The 15,473-nt window shown below is 59.2% G+C and overlaps 6 protein-coding genes and 1 non-coding gene across 8 annotated transcripts; 2 read left to right on the top strand and 5 right to left on the bottom strand.

Moving 5' to 3' along the window:
* Positions 1-597: 597 nt before the first annotated feature.
* Positions 598-3,963, top strand: GGTG_10127 (the record flags this gene model as incomplete). 2 transcript variants are annotated; one of them, XM_009227992.1, is made up of 2 exons in its annotated part: positions 598-1,195; positions 1,747-3,963. In XM_009227992.1, exon 2 carries the CDS (start codon positions 2,028-2,030, stop codon positions 3,216-3,218), a length of 1,191 nt encoding a protein of 396 aa, XP_009226256.1. In that variant the 5' UTR covers positions 598-1,195; positions 1,747-2,027. The 2 variants fall into 2 exon arrangements, with proteins under 2 accessions (XP_009226256.1, XP_009226255.1); XM_009227991.1 differs by having other exon boundaries at positions 598-1,644; positions 1,747-3,218.
* Positions 3,964-4,169: 206 nt separating this feature from the next.
* Positions 4,170-5,353, top strand: GGTG_10128 (hypothetical protein). Its single transcript, XM_009227993.1, has 3 exons — positions 4,170-4,302; positions 4,394-4,470; positions 4,598-5,353. Exons 1-3 carry the CDS (start codon positions 4,272-4,274, stop codon positions 4,793-4,795), a joined length of 306 nt encoding a protein of 101 aa, XP_009226257.1. The 5' UTR covers positions 4,170-4,271; the 3' UTR covers positions 4,796-5,353.
* Positions 5,105-7,513, bottom strand: GGTG_10129 (inosine-uridine preferring nucleoside hydrolase). Its single transcript, XM_009227994.1, has one exon. The coding sequence runs from the start codon at positions 6,844-6,846 to the stop codon at positions 5,425-5,427; it is 1,422 nt and encodes a 473-aa protein (XP_009226258.1). The 5' UTR covers positions 6,847-7,513; the 3' UTR covers positions 5,105-5,424.
* Positions 7,514-7,607: 94 nt separating this feature from the next.
* GGTG_20203 lies at positions 7,608-7,679 on the bottom strand. The gene has a single exon. It is a non-coding gene; the product is annotated as a tRNA-Arg (tRNA).
* A 284-nt stretch (positions 7,680-7,963) lies between these two features.
* GGTG_10130 (hypothetical protein) lies at positions 7,964-9,396 on the bottom strand (the record flags this gene model as incomplete). Its single annotated transcript, XM_009227995.1, has 3 exons — positions 7,964-8,242; positions 8,439-9,056; positions 9,337-9,396. The coding sequence occupies 3 exons, from the start codon at positions 9,394-9,396 to the stop codon at positions 7,964-7,966; spliced, it is 957 nt and encodes a 318-aa protein (XP_009226259.1).
* Positions 9,397-9,973: 577 nt separating this feature from the next.
* On the bottom strand, positions 9,974-13,447 carry GGTG_10131 (hypothetical protein). The gene has a single exon (XM_009227996.1). It carries the CDS (start codon positions 12,221-12,223, stop codon positions 10,742-10,744), a length of 1,482 nt encoding a protein of 493 aa, XP_009226260.1. The 5' UTR covers positions 12,224-13,447; the 3' UTR covers positions 9,974-10,741.
* Positions 13,448-13,824: 377 nt separating this feature from the next.
* GGTG_10132 (hypothetical protein) lies at positions 13,825-14,183 on the bottom strand (the record flags this gene model as incomplete). Its single annotated transcript, XM_009227997.1, has 1 exon — positions 13,825-14,183. The coding sequence occupies one exon, from the start codon at positions 14,181-14,183 to the stop codon at positions 13,848-13,850; it is 336 nt and encodes a 111-aa protein (XP_009226261.1). The 3' UTR covers positions 13,825-13,847.
* Positions 14,184-15,473: the final 1,290 nt, after the last annotated feature.

The raw sequence follows: 15,473 nt of genomic DNA on the forward strand, positions 1-15,473 counted from the left end.
TCAACACGAAGATGCGCCTTCTCCAACAGAGGCCCCGAAACAAAAGCAATACCTGCCACTTCGAGCGGTGTGTATGTGTCCAAGTGCTATGTGTGTGTGTGTGTGTGTGTGTGTGTGTGTCGATTGTCCTGGCTTGGACCCCCCTTGGCTGCGTCGACGGCGCGCGCTTTCGCGGCGGCGGCGGACTGATGGTGAGGGAAATATCGAGGGTAGCAAAGGAAAACATGAACCGCATCTTCAGAGCTACTAGCTCCGACCACACCTAACCTTGGCCGAAATTTTGCTGGGCCCACCGGGACGGCGACCCTCCCACCTCCACTTCGGTGCGCACGCAATCCCGCCGCACGCAGCTCTCTCTCTCTCTCTCTCTCTTTTAACGGTACGGCAGGGGCGTGCGTGCCGACCGCAAATGGCTCTCTCGCCCCCTCGACCTTTTCTGCAAGGGCAGACCACCACCCATCCACACAGCCTGTCCTGCCGGCCACCCGACCTGGGCCCGGCGTGCCTGGCTTGTCAAAAGACGGGCGAAGCGAAGCGACGTGCATCAGCGTGCGGAGTATTTCGTGGGGTGGATCTGCTGCGACTCTGCAGACAGTACCGCAACGTGCCTCTCCATCGCTCTCTCTCTCGCTCTCTCTGCCTCTTTGGTTATAATCTGCCGCCTCGGCCGGCTAGCTAGCCCAACCAGCCTCCTTGCCCTCCCCCTTCGAACTCCGTCCCCATCCTGGGCGGCCGAAGAGATATTTTTGGCCGTTGCTTGCAGCTAGCACACGTACTTACACACGGCACGGTCTACATTTTTTTTTGTTGATCCGTTTGCCTTTTTTATTTCCTTCTCCCTTCCCACCTACCCCCGCCGGCTGCTCTTCGCCCATGTGCCACTTGTGTGCATCACAGCCGAGAGAGGAACTGAGGTCGCCGGCGTGCCGCACACACCTTCTCCGAGACCCCCGACCGCTGCTGGCTTGCTCACTGCCAATGCCGCATGTTATACCGCAACCGTAGCCAAACGTCCTTTCTTGTTTTCTCGGACTTCTAGCGCGCCTTCAGCTGGTGCTTTGTTCCTTTTAAAAAGCTCCCAGTGGCCCACCCCACCAAGACCGCCGGCCTGGTGTTAGTCGACCTTTTTCGCGCGGACCGAGACACAACCGTCTCATCGGCTTTCCAGACTCCTGCAAACGGGCGACCGATTCCTGTCAGTAGTTTTTCTTTTCTTTTTCTTCTTCTCTGCCAGTTCCCTTCGCCGGTAGCAGCATGACTTGATGTTGGTGTCTGCCGCGCCTCCCTTTGTGCCTGTTCGCATCACATTCCCGACGCCTTTGTCCCATCCTTTGTCCCGTTTGAGAGGCGAGGAAAGAGGCGGTAGAGAGCAAGTTGCAGGAGAGACAAAGCGGTAGGAACCCTCAGGCGGACGGCGTGCCTGGATGGCTCATGTTCGCCGCACTTGAGCCCGCCTCCATCTCTCCTCTCTCGACCCCCATCTGGACATCGCTCTGCCCAAACCCCATTCCATGTTCACACAACCGAGCATGCCCAAATCATTCCCACCAAAGCTGTTGTTGATATGCTGGTGGTTTCTGGCCGTTGGTCCAGCGGCTGGGAGAGCTCCGCTGGTCGTTCTCGCTCCCGCAGCAGTCGCCGAAGGTCCGGACCCCTTCGATTTCGGTTCTCACCTTCGCACTCACGCATGGTCTTGCGGCTTCTTTTGTGCTGGAGCTGTCGATTCTAACTCGCGTCTGTTGGCAGGATCCCGTCAGGTGTCATCAGGAGTATATCCCGAAAAGGCACCGCTCCCAACGGCGTCGGCCCACACGGGACAGTTTCCACCTGTTTTTGTTCTCACAACCTCAACCGCTCGAAGCCGCACTGCTGCTTCGCGGTCGACTGTTGGCAGGCTCTCTCCCACCGCCGAGAGCCAACCCGCAGGTAGCACGAGACCCGACGCGGCCGGCAACGGTTCCTCGGGCACTCTGGTGGCAGCGGGCTTCAGCACGCTGCTGCCACCCACGACACCACCGACGGCTCCCATGCCTTCCGACACGAGCGCGCAGTCGACGGCCTCGACGACTAGCAATCCTTCCGATGGCCACCGTACCCTCGTTATCGCGCTGACGGTCGTCTTTGCCGTCCTCGGCGTGGTCCTCGTCGCCGGCGCCGCCGTCCTGTGCCACAGGTATAGGCGGAAGCGGGTACCGTTTTTCGAGCGGGGCATCACGCCCATCGACGACGACGAGATCGAGAGCTGGAAAATTAGCCCCGAGGAGCGCGCCGAGAAGCACGTGCCCGAACCCACGACGAGCGCCGGCCTAACCATCACGGTGCCGCGGTCCTCGGAATCCAACCCCAGGTCATTCCGGCCCGGCACCGCAGGGAGGGACGCATCAGCAGCAACAGCAACAGCAGCAGCAGCATCATCGGACCCATCGTTACCACCAACGACACCGACCAAGAAGGTGCCCAGCGCCGTCATCGTCTACCAGAACCAGGTGTCGGCCAGCTGCTCGCCAGATATCCCGGGCTACCGCAAGTCCGAGGAGCTGTCGCCCCGCTCCATGGCCTCGTCGTCCAATCTCGCCGGCTCGAGGTACGGCCGCGCGAGCATGGACAAGGACCTGCCCCAGACGCCCATCCAGGCGCGGGCGCCCAATGCGCGCGAGGGGCTGACGGACCAGGCCATCCCCGGCGACGAGCCCTACATCCCGCTACCCAAGCGGCAGCTGTCGCGCATCTCCAAGATGTCGGGGTCCGTCACGTCGCCGCGCCTGGCCCACACGCGCGCGCGCAGCTCCCGGAGCAGCCTGCGCAGCCTCGGCCTGAGCTGGGACCACCCCCAGCAGCAGCAGCAGCAGCAGCAGCAGCAGCAGCAGCAGCAGCAGCAGCAGCAGCAGCAGCAGCAGCAGCAGCAGCAGCAGCAGCAACAGCAGCAGCAGCAGCAGCAGCGACAGCAGGGGCCCTACGGCTACTACGGTGCGTCCGAGCAGGAGCTCCCGCGCGCCGGCAGGACCTCGAGCGACTACCCGCGGTCCTCGGCCGCCAGCTGCTCGCCCCCTCACCGCTGCGGCAACTACTCGCACCACCACCACCAGTACTCGGGCGCGTCCAACCACTCGCGCGTCTACTCGACCTCGTCCATCCCGCCCAGGCTCTCGTTCAGCGACGACATGTTTGGCTCGCCGAGGCCGCTGCTGCGCGAGGACATTGGCCGCGCCATTGGCTGAAGCGTCGCGATTTAACATCAGCTCATACACATACCATCACTGCTCCTTCTCAGCGACATATTTTGCACGCTTTGCCTGCTCAAACACAGCTCACTCCTTTTTCAGTGCCTTCTTTTCGTCTTCAAATGACTGCTCTTTTTTGATGACCTGTCTTGAATTCACTCCGAGATCTTGCACCAGACTCGTCGAGCATTTACCTTGGCTTGTGATTTCCATCTGGCAACGTTGCCGTTTTCACTAGCGTGTTGTTTCTTTTGTCTTTTGGGAGGTGACATCAACCTCGGTCTACGATACGAAAGTTTGCCAGCGCCCATCTTATGACACGAGGGCTAGCATTTACCCTTCATTTTTCTTTTTCTTCAATTTCTTCACTTGACGGTTATGAGGAGGATATACCCCAGAGACGACAGATGAGGAGAGCGTCTATAAGAGATTTTCTTTTTTCAACAGAGAAACTTTTTATTATTATTTCGAGGGCTGAATATGCGGGATGGCCTTGACATCCTACAGCTCCTTTTATTATCCGCCCAACACTGTTCAACTATCTGCATGCTATAATACCAAGACGGTCAGGGAGGGCATTCTGCTTCGAGATGTGTATTCCATACTACAATTATCCAATGTCGCCCGCCATTGGTTTGGGTTTTTATAGCATATCCGGCACAGGGGTGATACCAAGCACGCCAGGGACTTCCCACGGGGACACTCGAACAATCCGGAACCAACATAATACTCTTGACTACCATTTTCTGTCACTTTCACGATGCGTGATGCTAGCCGAAGTTGAAGGGTGGGGCCACACAGAGATAAGATACGGGCCGCCCCCCAGGACCCAATCCGCTCCACCGCGGGCGGGCGAGCAACTCTCCCCACCAAACTTTGCGAAGCTTCAACCGACGCCTTCTGTCGCCGCCCAAGCTTCCGCCGCCGCCGCCCGCCCGCCCGCCCGCCCGCCCGCCCGCCGACTTCCGTTCTTTTGCTCTCCAACGCACGCGCCTACCACCACAGCCGGAGCAGCCGCCGCGACGCCGCGGCCGCTCTCCTGCCGGAAAGATGGTCCACCTCTTGAATTCCTACGTCGACAGTCGGTCTCGCCCTCGTTTAGTTCTGCTAGGTTAACCTAGTCCCCATCCGCCGGGCAAGCTAACCAGGTCCCCCGGAAACACAACCCACAGAGCGCGTCGTCATCCTGACGACGGACGGGCGGTTCATAATGGGCACCCTGGTCAACTCGGACAACCAGTCCAACGTCGTGCGTCACACCCCCTTTTTTTTTTTTTTTTTTTTTTTTTTCTTCCCGCCCCGACGACTTGCTTCCATCATTGTCTCCAGCCACAAGCTAACCGAGGAACAAAAAAAACTCCTCCCGCGCCAAACAGATCCTCACCAACGTTACGGAGCGGCACGTCGCGCCGCACGACGGCGACTCGGACACGGTCGACCGCCCGTCGGTCGGCGCCGAGATCATCCGCGGCGCCACCATCCTCCTGGTCGGCCTGCTGGACGACGCGCTCGAGCAGTCCATCAACTGGCCAAAGGTCCGCGGCGAGCCCATAGGCGACACGTACAATGCCTAGGCGTGGGTGGGGTGAGGGATGGGAGGGGGGATGTGCGCAGTGCCGAGGGAACCTGCATGTTGTTCACGATGATACATCATTGGGTCTGTAAGTTCCGATGCCTGTCGGGGCCGACCCCGAGGCGAACCAGTGAGCGGGACAAAAGAGGTTGGTTGACACGGAGCCAGAGCAACACGGAGCGCGGGCCCGTGCTCCGTGCTTTGTAGGGACTATCTGTTTGTTGGGCTGCAGGGAGGAACATGCACGGACAGACATGACGTCAAACGGCATGCGAGTTGAGCAAACAGCAAGTAGGAACACGGGAGACAAGGGCAGGGCGGTCATGTCATTTATGAACTCGTTTCTATAGTATTTACCGAGATACCCCCGAGTGGAAGAAGAGACAAAGGAGAAGATGGATAAAGCAAGCAAGTACTTGAGAAGGGAGGCTGGTGAAAAAAAAGAAGAAAAAAGCCCCCCGATTGGTAAAAGAATAATTGCGTCGTAGTCCACCAGAACACCTGCCCTATGAGTGATTTAGCAAGAGACAAAACAAGCAACCAAGAGCCGCGTCGCCACTATCTACAACCAAAACAGCCGCTCCATGAGAAATCCAGCAACAAGGGATAAAAGACTGTGTGTGCCGCCATCTACCAGAACAGCTGCTTCATGAGAAACTCGGCAAACAGGCTCTCGCCCGGCGAGCCGACGATCCTGTTGATGCGGTTCGGGGTCTTGGCGCCGGCCCAGTCGCGGACGTGGCCGGGCACCTCGTCGAGCTGGACCGCCTCGAGCGGGTCGGCCGGGTCGTCGGTGACGACCTCTGTGCCGCCGCCGCCGCCGCCCTCGGTGGCGGTGGCGTCCACCGTCTTGTTGTTGCTCCAGCCGCGGCCGTCGGCCACGTGCATGCCGCGGGTCCACTGGCCGCCCGTCTCGATGCGGATGTCCTCCCCTTCAGCGCTGCCGGGCACGGCCGGGGCCCAGGCGGGATCGTCGCGCGTCATCATGTACCAGACGGTCAGCGGGTCGTGCAGCGACAGGCCCGGGTCGGAGCCGTCGCGCAGGATGCCGTCGATCTTGACAAAGGTGCGCGACATGACCGTCTCGACCCAGCGCGCCAGCGGGCTGCCCGACGCCAGCAGCGGCGCCATGCGGGCTTTGAAGTAGGTCCTTGTGAGCAGGTGCGGCGTCGTGATGTCGAGCGGGAACAGCGTCAGGCGCAGGCGGCCCGTCAGGCCCGCCGGGTAGGCAGCTAAAGGTTCGGTGCCGGCCGGGAGGGTGTTGGCTGGTGGCGGAGGAGGCATGGTGGAGGCCGGGCTGGCCGAGGTCAGGGCAAAGACGCGGGCGGCGGCGACGGGGTCGGCAAAGGTGTTGAACTCGGCCACGGGCGTGATGTTGCCCGGGACGTGTACCGCGCCGCCCATCACCACCACCTCGCGCGCGCGCATGAGCGTCTCTGGGTCTTCGGCCGCCGCGAGCGCCACGTTTGTGAGCGGCCCGACGGCGACGATGGTGACGGTGCCGGCGGGCGACTCGCGCAGGATGCGGAGCATCTCGAGGTGCGCCGGGGTCCTGCTCGGGGTGAAGAAGGAGCTGAAGGACGGGGGTTCCGCATCGGCATCAGCATCAGCATCGGCAGCAGCAGAGACGTCAGCAGCAGCACCGGCGGCACCGGGGAACAGAGAGCGCCACGTGTCGGCGGGCGACAGGTCCGGGTGCGTGTCGTGCACGCCGTGCAGGCCGTCGACGCCGTGGAAGTGGTCGGCGGCGAGCGCCTCCTCCTGCAGCGGGTGCTCGGCGCCGACGGCGACTATGGGCCTGAAGGCGCGCAGGGCGCCGAAGCCCTCGGGCCGGCCCGTCTCGCGGCGCCACTCCAGCTCCTTCTCGAGCACGTGGAAGAGCGCGACGGCGTTGCGGAGGCAGCCGTGCAGCGGCACGTTGCCGTACGTGACCGAGATGAGCGCCACCTCGAGGTCCTCGGGCGATGCGCTCAGGGCCAGCAGGAGGGCCAGGACGTCGTCGACGCCCGGGTCCGTGTCGATGATGACGCGGTGCTTTGGTGTGGTGGACATTGTGGTGGTGGTTGTGTGGTGAGTAGGGATGTTGTGTGAAAAGGGTAGCTGTAGCTGCCCCTGGGTATTGTGCAGACAAGTGTGGTGTGCCCGAAGGCTGGGCGAGATTCGAGATACCTACAACTGTCGATCCGAGTTTATAGGCGTGTACAGGGGTCCCTGCGGTCAACAGCGGACAAAGGAGCAGGCTGTCTCGACGTTGGCTTGGGCCGTCTTTGTCGAGGCTGGCAGCGGGGAAGCCTTGCCCGGCCCCGCCGTCAAAGGCGCCAACAATTTATGCACAGCCATCTTTATCAGCGGGGCGCTGGGCGTTCAAGCTGGGACAGCTCAGTGACCATTGCAAACGGTCAAGCAGTGAAGGCGGGTGAGCAACATTAGTCATCTCGCTACAGTGGTGAGGTGTGCAAACCAAGGCCACGCCTGCCACAATTCTCTCGACTCTGTAACAGTGAGGGATTCACTTTTGGCTGTCTTGTTGGCCCAATTCGTTCACCCTCACCACCGACTGGTGCGGGACGGGCTCGTCAATCTTGTGGGACCCGATAGATCGGATCTCGACGGTTCGCCATGCACGTCATTTCGGACGATGTCGAGGGTGAGGGTTGAGTCGCTGGGAGAAGCCGAAGCCCAACGACGAGGAAATTTTCAATGATTGTGTGCTTTGACGATTCACTCACAAAAAATGATGTATCACAGACAGGATGAGCAATAGCAACAAACAACAAAAAGAATCGCAATTTCTCAACTGCGCTCATCCGAAACGATCCAGGCAGGGATCGAACCTGCAATCTCTTGATTCGTAGTCAAGCGCCTTGCCATTTGGCCACTGGACCTGTTTGGTGGATGATGCAATGTATGCTCCCGTCCCTTGATGAGGTGGATCCTGAGAAATTTGCCTCGGACTTGGCTTGTTACCCCACATGAATAAGTGTGTTGTTCTGTTTGGGGAATAGTATCCATTGACTCGTCTATGGGAAACCCGAGCATTTTGAACAGTTTTGCTTGGGCCACGGGCAGATCTCCAAGCGCAAATCTCTTATTTTTTCTTCTCACCCCTGCGACCAATATTGAATCCCAAAACACCAAATAACGAGCACGGGGCTGCTCCCGTCTCCCATCACCCGCTACCCTCCCCCTCCTTCTTCTCCCCCTCTACCTCCCCCGCGCGCCCGCGCCGCCCCTTCCTGATGACCTCGCTCTCGACCAGGGAGCGGATGAGCTGGATGGTCAGGTCGAGACCGCGCGCGAGCGCCTCCTCGGACAGGTCGGCGGGCACGTGCAGGAAGACGACGCGGCGGTACTCGCCCGCGCGGTACAGGTGCGCCAGGCTGCTGTAGTAGATGAAGTCGCACAGGTACCTGCCCGCGTCGCCCGACACCCTGAGGTCGGAATCCCACTGGGTGGTGTTGGATTTTTTTTTGTTATTATTCTTTATCCCACACTGGAGATCGGGGACCAACATGGAAATGAACGAAAGAATAGAAAAAAGAATAGAAAAAAGAATAGAAAAAAGAATAGAAAAAAGAATAGAAAAAAGAATAGAAAAAAGAATAGAAAAAAGAATAGAAAAAAGAATAGAAAAAGCAACTCACCGGACTGTACCCCCTCCACCGCAGCACCACGTCTTCGAGGTCCAGGTCCGTCTCGAGGTCGTGCGGCAGCCCGTGCCAGACCCACCCCTCGCGCTCCTGCCGGTGCCGCTCCTCGTCGTTGAGCAGCTCGTCGTCGACGTCGCGCCCGCGGTACCCGTCGCGGTGGCCGCGCCGCTCGATCGAGTAGTAGGGCCGGGGCCCCGCCATGCCCAGGTGCAGCAGCAGGTCGATCTTGGGCTTTTTGCCGTTGCCGTCTCCCACCGTCGTCGTCGTCGTCGTCGTCGTCGTCGCCGCAGTGGAATTTCCCTCCTTCTCCTCCTCCTCCTCCTCACCTTTCTGCTGTTGTTGCTCCTTCTGCTCGTCGTCCCCACCAGTTACCGCCGCCGACGGCCCGTCCCACAGCGTCGGCACCAGCGCGCGCACGACCTGGTAGTTGACGCGGATCGGCTCGGGGTGCTTTCGGATCCGCACGGTCGGGAGCGGCGGCGCCGGCCCCCCTTGGCCGTCGCCGTGCCGCCGCTGGAACCGCGCCGACTTGGGCAAGGGCGGCGGCAGGTAGTCGGGCAGCTCCTTTGTGATCTCCCATGCCGGGTTGCGCGGGAAGTCGGCTTTGAACGGCTGTTTGATTTGGGTTGCGGGAGGGGCAGAGCGGCGGGGAGAACGAGAGGCCGAGGTGGAGATTGAGGAGGATCCGTCAGTTTGCACATGCCATTTTTTTTTTGGTTTATTGAATTGACCTCAAGTATTTCCCCTACCACCCCCGGCATCGCAAAAGCCTAAATCAAAACCCCCCCTCCTGAAAATAAGAAACAGACAAAAGAAACAAAGGCACGGGACGCTTCAATGCTGGGCAAGGCAGGGATGGGGCGCCGTGGCTCGGCCCGAAGGGGCTACGCACCCCGAAGCCAGTGACTAACACCGTCAGCTCGTCCTGGCTGTCGGACTCGGTGGAGCCCATAGTTGTCGACGCCGACGGGGGGAGCTGGCACAGGAGAGTTCCGATTTTATTGTCTCGTTTTGGCCGCTCTTTGCCTTTCGTGCCCAACGGCGGGGGGGTGGCCAGACACAAGGCCTGATGGATTCGCGTGTTCTAGACCGAGGGAGCAAAAAGCGCCGTCGAAATAAATACCCGATATGGGCGCCCGTACTCGGGAGGGGCACGGATGGAGGAGGAGGAGGAGGCGGAGGCGGACCGCTTGCGTTGCGGGGAATGGGGGGAGGGGAGGATTCGAGGGACGATATGGGGCTCTGGGGAGCTCAATAAATGTCCGGCCGTAGGGGCTGCTTAGCTGATTCAAATTCAAGGCGTGGTACATGTGCACTCAAAAGCAGGTGGCCTTGACCGGTCCCGGATGCTAGGTGGCATGCAGATCCCATGGATCCCCGGGCCATTCACGACCCAGCTGCGTCGAGACAAGTGCGGGGGGATATACCAGACGCCAGCTGATGTGGCTGGCCGATGGCTTCACTTGTTCCCGCCAAGGTCGCACACTGCGTCGCCAGCCGCACGACCGCATAACGAAAAAGACCCAGAACAGGCTTTAACTTGGTGGTATTGGGCTTTACCGCCTGTTTTTCTTTTGCTGATTGCGCATCTTATTTACCCCCGTTGCTTCTTCACGCCCCTCATCCCCTTCCTCGATCCCGCCAGCTGGCACCATGGCCTGTAAACGAGCCAGCAAACCAAAAGTACAGAATAGACCAACATGGGCTTCCAACGTAACTCCTGTCTTCGTCCGTTCGTGCATAGCGCCAGCTGGTAAGTAGGCATACAGAACGATATCACACCTTTTGACAATGAATTCTGCCGACTCATCACCTTCGTTCTATCAATGGAGAGGAGTAAGCTTCCATGTCGGGTGACGAAATGATAATTGCCGTCAATGCATGCCAGTTGGGACCATAGCCAAAGCCAAAGCCAAAGCCAAAAAAAAAACACAACCTTGTCCAAACTAAAAAGGAGATAAAGAAGGGAACAAAAAAAGGAATGGAAACTCCGTTGCTAGTGAAAATGCTAATGACATGACCCGTTGCTTTAACAAGCGCAGACACCCGTAGAATGCTAGACAGAGGAAATTACATAGGAAAGGGGAGGGTTGGTGGCGGATAGGAGGTCGGGGCGATAATAAATGACAAGGGCAGGTTGGCCGGTAAATGTACAAGGTGTCCAAGAAAAGAGACGTTCAAGTCGTGCGTTAGATGGGTTTGGGTGATCGCCATGTCTGCAGTCTGGTCCAGCAGCTAAAGTGAGGGGATCTGTTCGTCATGCTTCGTGGAAGAGAGGTCGCCAACAGGAGAGGCCTTCACGCCAGCGAGAGCGCGAGCCCGCTGTCCATGGATGCGCCGGCCGGGCGCTCTTGGACCTCGTCGGCCTTGGCGCCCTTTGGCGTCTTCTGCTCTTCAGCCGCTGAGGCGCGGTCGGAGCTCACTATCGTTTCAAGTTTCGGCCGTTGAGCCGCGTGGGCATGGCCTTCCGAGACGCCGCCTGACTCGTCCTCCGACGTGGCCGCCTGTCGCCGTGCTGTCGCCGAGTACGTCTTGACGTTGCTCGTTGATTTCCTTGGCGAACCAGTGAAGGATGGCCTGCCTCCGTCCGAGAAATCGCCATGATCCGAATCGCTTGATACGCTCCCGCTCCTGCGGCTGTGTTGACTCAGCTTGGAGCGCGAGGATGAACCAGTCGCCCTCCGGGGTCGCCTCGCCTTGGGCAGCCCAAGAGATCCCGGGGAGCCAACCCTGCCATCGACCGTTGCCGAAGCTCCTGGGAACGGCAGCTCGCCTCCCTTGATCTTGGCACCCACAAGCCTCTCCCCGACGACCCGCCCGAGATGGACATCCGACGCCGACGCGGCCGATGGCGAAAGAGCACTCCGGCGGCTGACTGTGCTGGCCATGCTGGCGCTCCGGCTTACAGGCACCTTGGCCTCCATAACCTTGACGGGGGGCGGCGGCTGCAGCATCCATCTGCGGCCGTCCCGGTGCGCAGGGCGCGAGCTGACCACTGGGGGGTGGTAGTCGTTCACGGGAGGGTTCTTGACGGGAGCGTAGCTGCCATGTGAGGAAGTGGACGAGCGAGTCGGGGACGAGGGAGAATAGAAGTTGCGGCGATCCTCGTTGGTGACCTCGCGCGTCTCGGTACCGCGCTCCTTGCCGCTGCCGCCCAGCAGTGTCGAGTCCAGCAGCCTACCAGCCGACGAGCTGGCCTTGGCGATGGCATCCATGATCTTTTTATGGCCTGTCCTCGCAACATCGCCATCGTCATCGCCGTGTATGCTCGAGTTCTGGTCACCCCAAAGCTCCTCGTCCTCGCGTTGGTACAGCTTCAGGTTCCAACTCTCGGAACCTCCTGCGGCTATGCTCCCCGAGTCGTCAGGCGCCATAGTCGAACTGCTCCCTGGGTTCGGCCCGAGCTTGGTGCTTGGCGTATGTACCATGCCTGGCATCGGTGTCTGTCCGACGGCAAGAGTACTGCTGCTGACGGCTGTTTCCCTTCCTGAGGAGGATGAGGTTGTTAACCTGCGTTGGCTGGCGTTGTTGTTGTTGTTGTTACTCCTAGACTTCTTGGGTAAGCTGGGCCCCATCATGATCTCCTCATCCCAATGGGGGCTGGTGTTGAAGGGGCTCGGTTGTCGGTATAGACCGGGGTTTTCGGCTTCCAACCGGTCCTTTTCCAACCGTTCCCGCTTTGCCTTGGCCTTGGCCTTGCCCCTGTGTCTTGAGGTGGTGCATGGTGTACAGGCGACGACGTAGAAAACCGCCGACTGTATTGCCACTCCAAGAGACATGATTCGAAGGTCGTGATGATCCCCCCGAAACTCTGGTCGGTTCTACAGCCACGAGAAGCGGCACTCTCTCGCTGATTCCCCTCCCTATTTCCCTCGGTTTCCGTCTATTCCTATGTCTCCTCCGGGGTTGTAGACCTGTGTGATGTGGGGGTCGGGGCGGTATAGTTGGATTCGTAGGAACTGTTGTTGCGGACACATAAGGGCTCGACGGTTTGATGAGGATCGCGTCGGGGAGAGATTGACGACTTGGTTGTTTCGTTTAGCTCGCCTGCCTCGGCGCGGGCGCTGGCGCTAGTTACCTAGGTAGCGACGTTGACCGGGCATGCAACGCGGCAGAACCGTCGAGGGGCTGTGGCAACCGGAAGGTAGATCTATATAGGCGGGAAGACAAATCGACCAATACACCCAGGCTGACCAGACTAGGACAATCGGGATGCACTGCAAGGCCACCGCCAAGCTGGAACCGAGAGGCAGGTGCTTATTAGGTGTCCAGCAGCAAGCGCGCGCAGGGACGCAAGTCGTTTTTTGGTGTTTCCTTTGCGTGATCTGACGCGAGTCCGTGTCACCCCCTCCCTCTCGCTCTGGTCCACGCTCGGGTCCAGAGGAAGATGACGCAGGTGCGGACGGCAGCTGGAAGAGAACCTCGTGCGTGCGCGAGGCGAGAGACAAGTGTGCCCTTTTTCCCCCAGTTCGGTTGTTTGGGCTATCCGGGTCTGGTGGTGTGTGACTGGCTCTTGGGCGAGGGCGCCAAGGCTAGCGTGCAAGTCCGTCGCCCGTTTCAACAGGATTCGGCCGCGATCTGGTGCCTTTTGAGATGCACCGGTCGGACGTGCAATAGTCGTCGAGCTGCTGCGTGCTGCGCTGTGCTGTGCTCTACAGCGTGGTTCGGTCGGTCGGTGTTGCTCAGTCGCCCGCGGCCCCAGCGGATTCGTCTCTTCGTGAGCGCGTTTGTCGTCGGCGGTTGTTCCAGCACGCACGGCCGGGGTTCGGATAGAGTAGGGCCCGAATTCGAGGAACCAGAATGAACGACAATCGGTCAGCAAGACAAAATAAGAGGAAGAGAAAAAAGAGCGGACGGCAGTGGTGAAAACAGAAGCCAGCCGAGGGAGTTCGCGTCGATCAATTGAGCGTCTAGCGTTCGAGGAGAGGGAGAAAAAGGGTCGCCGAGGGCAGCCCCTTGATGAGGCAGGGAGTCGTTTCCACAGGGGTTGAGCCAGTCGAGACAGTCGAGGCAGACGGGTCCAGTCGAGCCAGTGTCCTCGAGGGTCCCTCAATTGGGGTGTTGGTGCGGGTCGGGAAAAAGGGCGCCTTGCTCGATTGGTGCACGAGAAGGCCGGGGCTGCGTGGCAGAGTTGCGACTTGCATGGGGGATCAACGAGGGCCCTGCTGGGGGCTGCTGGTGGGAGGCGGGTGCCAAGTCACCATCATTGCTCACAGTGGCACAGCGAGCACAGCCGCTGCCCTGGCCTGACTCTGGGGCCTGAAAGGAGGCACATTTCGTTGCCCAACGCCAGACAACACACTCACTGACTTGACGCGCTGATGTGGCGTGCATGCGCCAGCCATCACCATCACCATCACCATCACCATCACCATCATCATCACCACACCCATCATCAGCCCGTCACTCGCTCGGCGGATGCCAGCCCTGGGCTGTTGAGGCTGGCAAACGACGAGGCCGCCCAAGGTTCCAGCCGCATCGCTTCGCTCCATCATTCCAGCTCCAGGAGCGGGACATCAAATTACAATGAATGATAATGCGAACCAACGCTAAACATGGGCCGCTGATTCGTGTCAACGACACCCTCGACGGCTTTTTGAGCTCCATTTCCCCAACCAGGCCCGAGCACGCCCGGGCAAAAATTGAAAAGTGTTCCGTTTTTTTTGATCCGGGCGTGCCGAGGGAACAAGACGTTGGGAGAGAGATTGACGCGGAAATGCAACCCGCCAAAGTATCCATGATGACGATTGTCGACTTTTCCCCACCGCCAATGGACGTCACAATCATCATCCCGAATGAATGAGACAATGCCCCCCACGGGACGAGACCACAAGACGGGGGTTTGAGGAAATGCCGCGACATCCAGCCTGTTTTCCCAGACCGCTACTGCTGGGCTTGCACGTTGGTAGGATTTGGACACATCGAATCAAGCTCGGTGTAATGCCCTCGCTACGCAAGACGTCGGCGGCTGAGCCGTGGAGGGTTACGTGTACATTAATACACACCACGTTGCACAAATCCAACCTAGGCACCAAACATAACCAAACACTTCGAGATGGCTGTCGTTTCGGAGCAGGGGGAAGGGTTGGGAAAGACACTGTCCCATCAGGCAAGACCCCTCCCCCAACCCGCGTCGCATATGGTGGGCAGCGTTACACCGCAGAACGCGCCTCGATATCCCAGCACCGACATTGGCTACGTTCCCAGGAAGGGCAGGAGGAACAACCTTTAGCCTGGGGGAACGCGGGGCCCCCTTCCACACCACACCACACCACACCGAGCAGGATGACCAGGGTTCCGAGTTCCGTGGGATGCGCAATCTTACCCTAGAGCCCGTTCCGGACATGCGGTTTGCGTCTTATCCGCGCCATGGAACTCAGGTAAAAGTCCCATGCGAGGTACCAATGTAAGGCCCCTCCTGTCTGGGTTTTCGATATTGTCTGCATGCAACCATCGAGACACGGCCCGACACCGACTGGCAGAGTGGAAAGTACGAAATGATCAAAGAGTCTGAGAGACAAAAAAGCAATCTATCCCCGCATTCAACATGTGATCTCCCTTTTTCCTCCTGGGCCGGCCATGTGCAGACTTGGCCTGCATGTCTTAGCGAGACTTTTGCCCGTTTTTTTTTCAAGCACCTGTGCTGCTATCGATTGCCTCCCTTTTTACCTGTCGGGGTTTTTCGGCTCACCTTGGCAAGTCGGACAAACTCTAACTCCACCGGGGCAACCGGATCCCATCCTCCTTCCGCCACACCTATGATACTTTTTTTCTTACTTTTTTTTGCTGAGGAATGCCCAGCGTCTGCCCCTTCCTTCCATAAGTAACCTTCCTCTGGACGCAATGTTTGTGCCCCAGGTCCTCGGTCGGTGAAGAATTCACCGCGTTATCGCCATCATATACGCGAGACATTTTCGTCGACAGACGCACATGGTACTCGGTTCCACGAGTGTTTTGTGATCATTCATGCATCACCACCCGCAGCGTATATAAACTATAAACATGCTTAACGAGAGACCCGCAATCCAA

The sequence above is a fragment of the Gaeumannomyces tritici genome (assembly GCF_000145635.1).
Source record: "Gaeumannomyces tritici R3-111a-1 unplaced genomic scaffold supercont2.5, whole genome shotgun sequence".
Taxonomy (NCBI): domain Eukaryota; kingdom Fungi; phylum Ascomycota; class Sordariomycetes; order Magnaporthales; family Magnaporthaceae; genus Gaeumannomyces; species Gaeumannomyces tritici.